The sequence below is a fragment of the Perkinsus marinus genome (assembly GCF_000006405.1).
Source record: "Perkinsus marinus ATCC 50983 genomic scaffold scf_1104296963938, whole genome shotgun sequence".
Lineage (NCBI taxonomy): Eukaryota > Perkinsozoa > Perkinsida > Perkinsidae > Perkinsus > Perkinsus marinus.
Genome location: NW_003204897.1, coordinates 1 through 1,335, shown reverse-complemented (window position 1 = coordinate 1,335; position 1,335 = coordinate 1). Strand labels below are relative to the sequence as shown.

Genomic DNA, 1,335 nt, shown 5'->3' with positions numbered 1-1,335 from the left:
AGTGGACCCTCAGCCATGTACGCTGTCACTTCCTCGGTTATATCTGTCGCAGTATGTCACTGTGTGTAGGTACGGGGCATTGTCCTCATCTGGGGTCGAGGATGGCTATGGGAGGTGGCGATGCTGCTGCTGTTGGTATCGGCTCTTTTACAAGAATGCCATCACAAGACACGTCCAGTGGTGGTGGCAATAAATCTGTCTTAGACGATGTGATACCGGGCAGCATGGCTCATCTGGAAGACCCCAGTAGGCGGTGGGGGCTCTGAGGGGCCATCGTGATACTCTTGATTGTAGGTCGATACCTGACTGGGCTATCTGATTGGCAACAACAAATGTTGGGGATGAATGCTAGCACGAGTGATGCGGCTTTCGGAGGCTCGGTTGATCCTAGCAGTCCGAAGGGTAGTTCCTACGACCAAGGAGATGGCAGCGCTGCAGTGCCTGTGTCGGTGAAGAACACATTCCTGAATGTAGGGAGCTTTCTATAGTAGTACTACTAGCTGTGGTGATGGCTAATTGTCAGTTCGAAGACCAAGCGAACATGCTAGCAGCAGCGGGAAGGCCGAAGTCGATCTGATCATTGCCATACTGGGATGGACAGTGCACGACGTACTAGTCTTCTTATTCTCGCTTTCCTACATACGCCCTCAAGTTAACATTCATCGTACTAAACATTGTCGTTGCCAGTTTTCGCTCTTTACCACACCATTTGAGTACTAACTCCCTGGATTGAAATCAAGGATGGTCGTCGTAGAGCCTCTTATCGAGTTGTATCCTTTCTGAAGGCTCAGTGGTTGCTATCCTTATATATTGGTAATCTTGTAAGCTTGTGGACCATCTATCTCGACGGCTACCATCAGTCGATTCCAGTTAGCTATGCTGTTGTGTTAATATTAATATACAGACTTGTTGTTTGTGGTGGACTGTCGAGTGAGCCATCATATCTCCTTTTGTGGTTGATGCCAGGATGGGAGACAGCTTTGTGTCGTCGCGTCTTGTTCGTTTAGGGAGCTCGGGATGTCCTCCCTGTTATTTAGGATGTTGGCTAAGGAGGAGTAGCGTTGGATTCATACTTGGAGTAGAAGTACTCCGGGGGTGGCGAAGTCTGTGTTGATAAAATCATTCACACCGCTTTGGTAGTTTCCTTGCCCGCGCATATGCCGGGCGCATGGGACCGAGTACGCATGATCCGTATTCGTCATGGTTTCCTCATGGTACAGTACTCCCTTCGCTGACTGCTGATTCGATGAGTTTCTACCCTTCTTCTGTCTACTGTTTGTCTTGTCAATCCATCTATGCTTGTTAAACGTGTGCATGAATGATTGTTGTGATCGT

At 48.7% G+C, this 1,335-nt stretch overlaps 1 protein-coding gene across 1 annotated transcript; it reads left to right on the top strand.

Moving 5' to 3' along the window:
• Nucleotides 1-155: 155 nt before the first annotated feature.
• Pmar_PMAR004575 (hypothetical protein) lies at nt 156-577 on the top strand (the record flags this gene model as incomplete). Its single annotated transcript, XM_002771075.1, has 3 exons — nt 156-246; nt 295-470; nt 524-577. 3 exons carry the CDS (start codon nt 156-158, stop codon nt 575-577), a joined length of 321 nt encoding a protein of 106 aa, XP_002771121.1.
• Nucleotides 578-1,335: the final 758 nt, after the last annotated feature.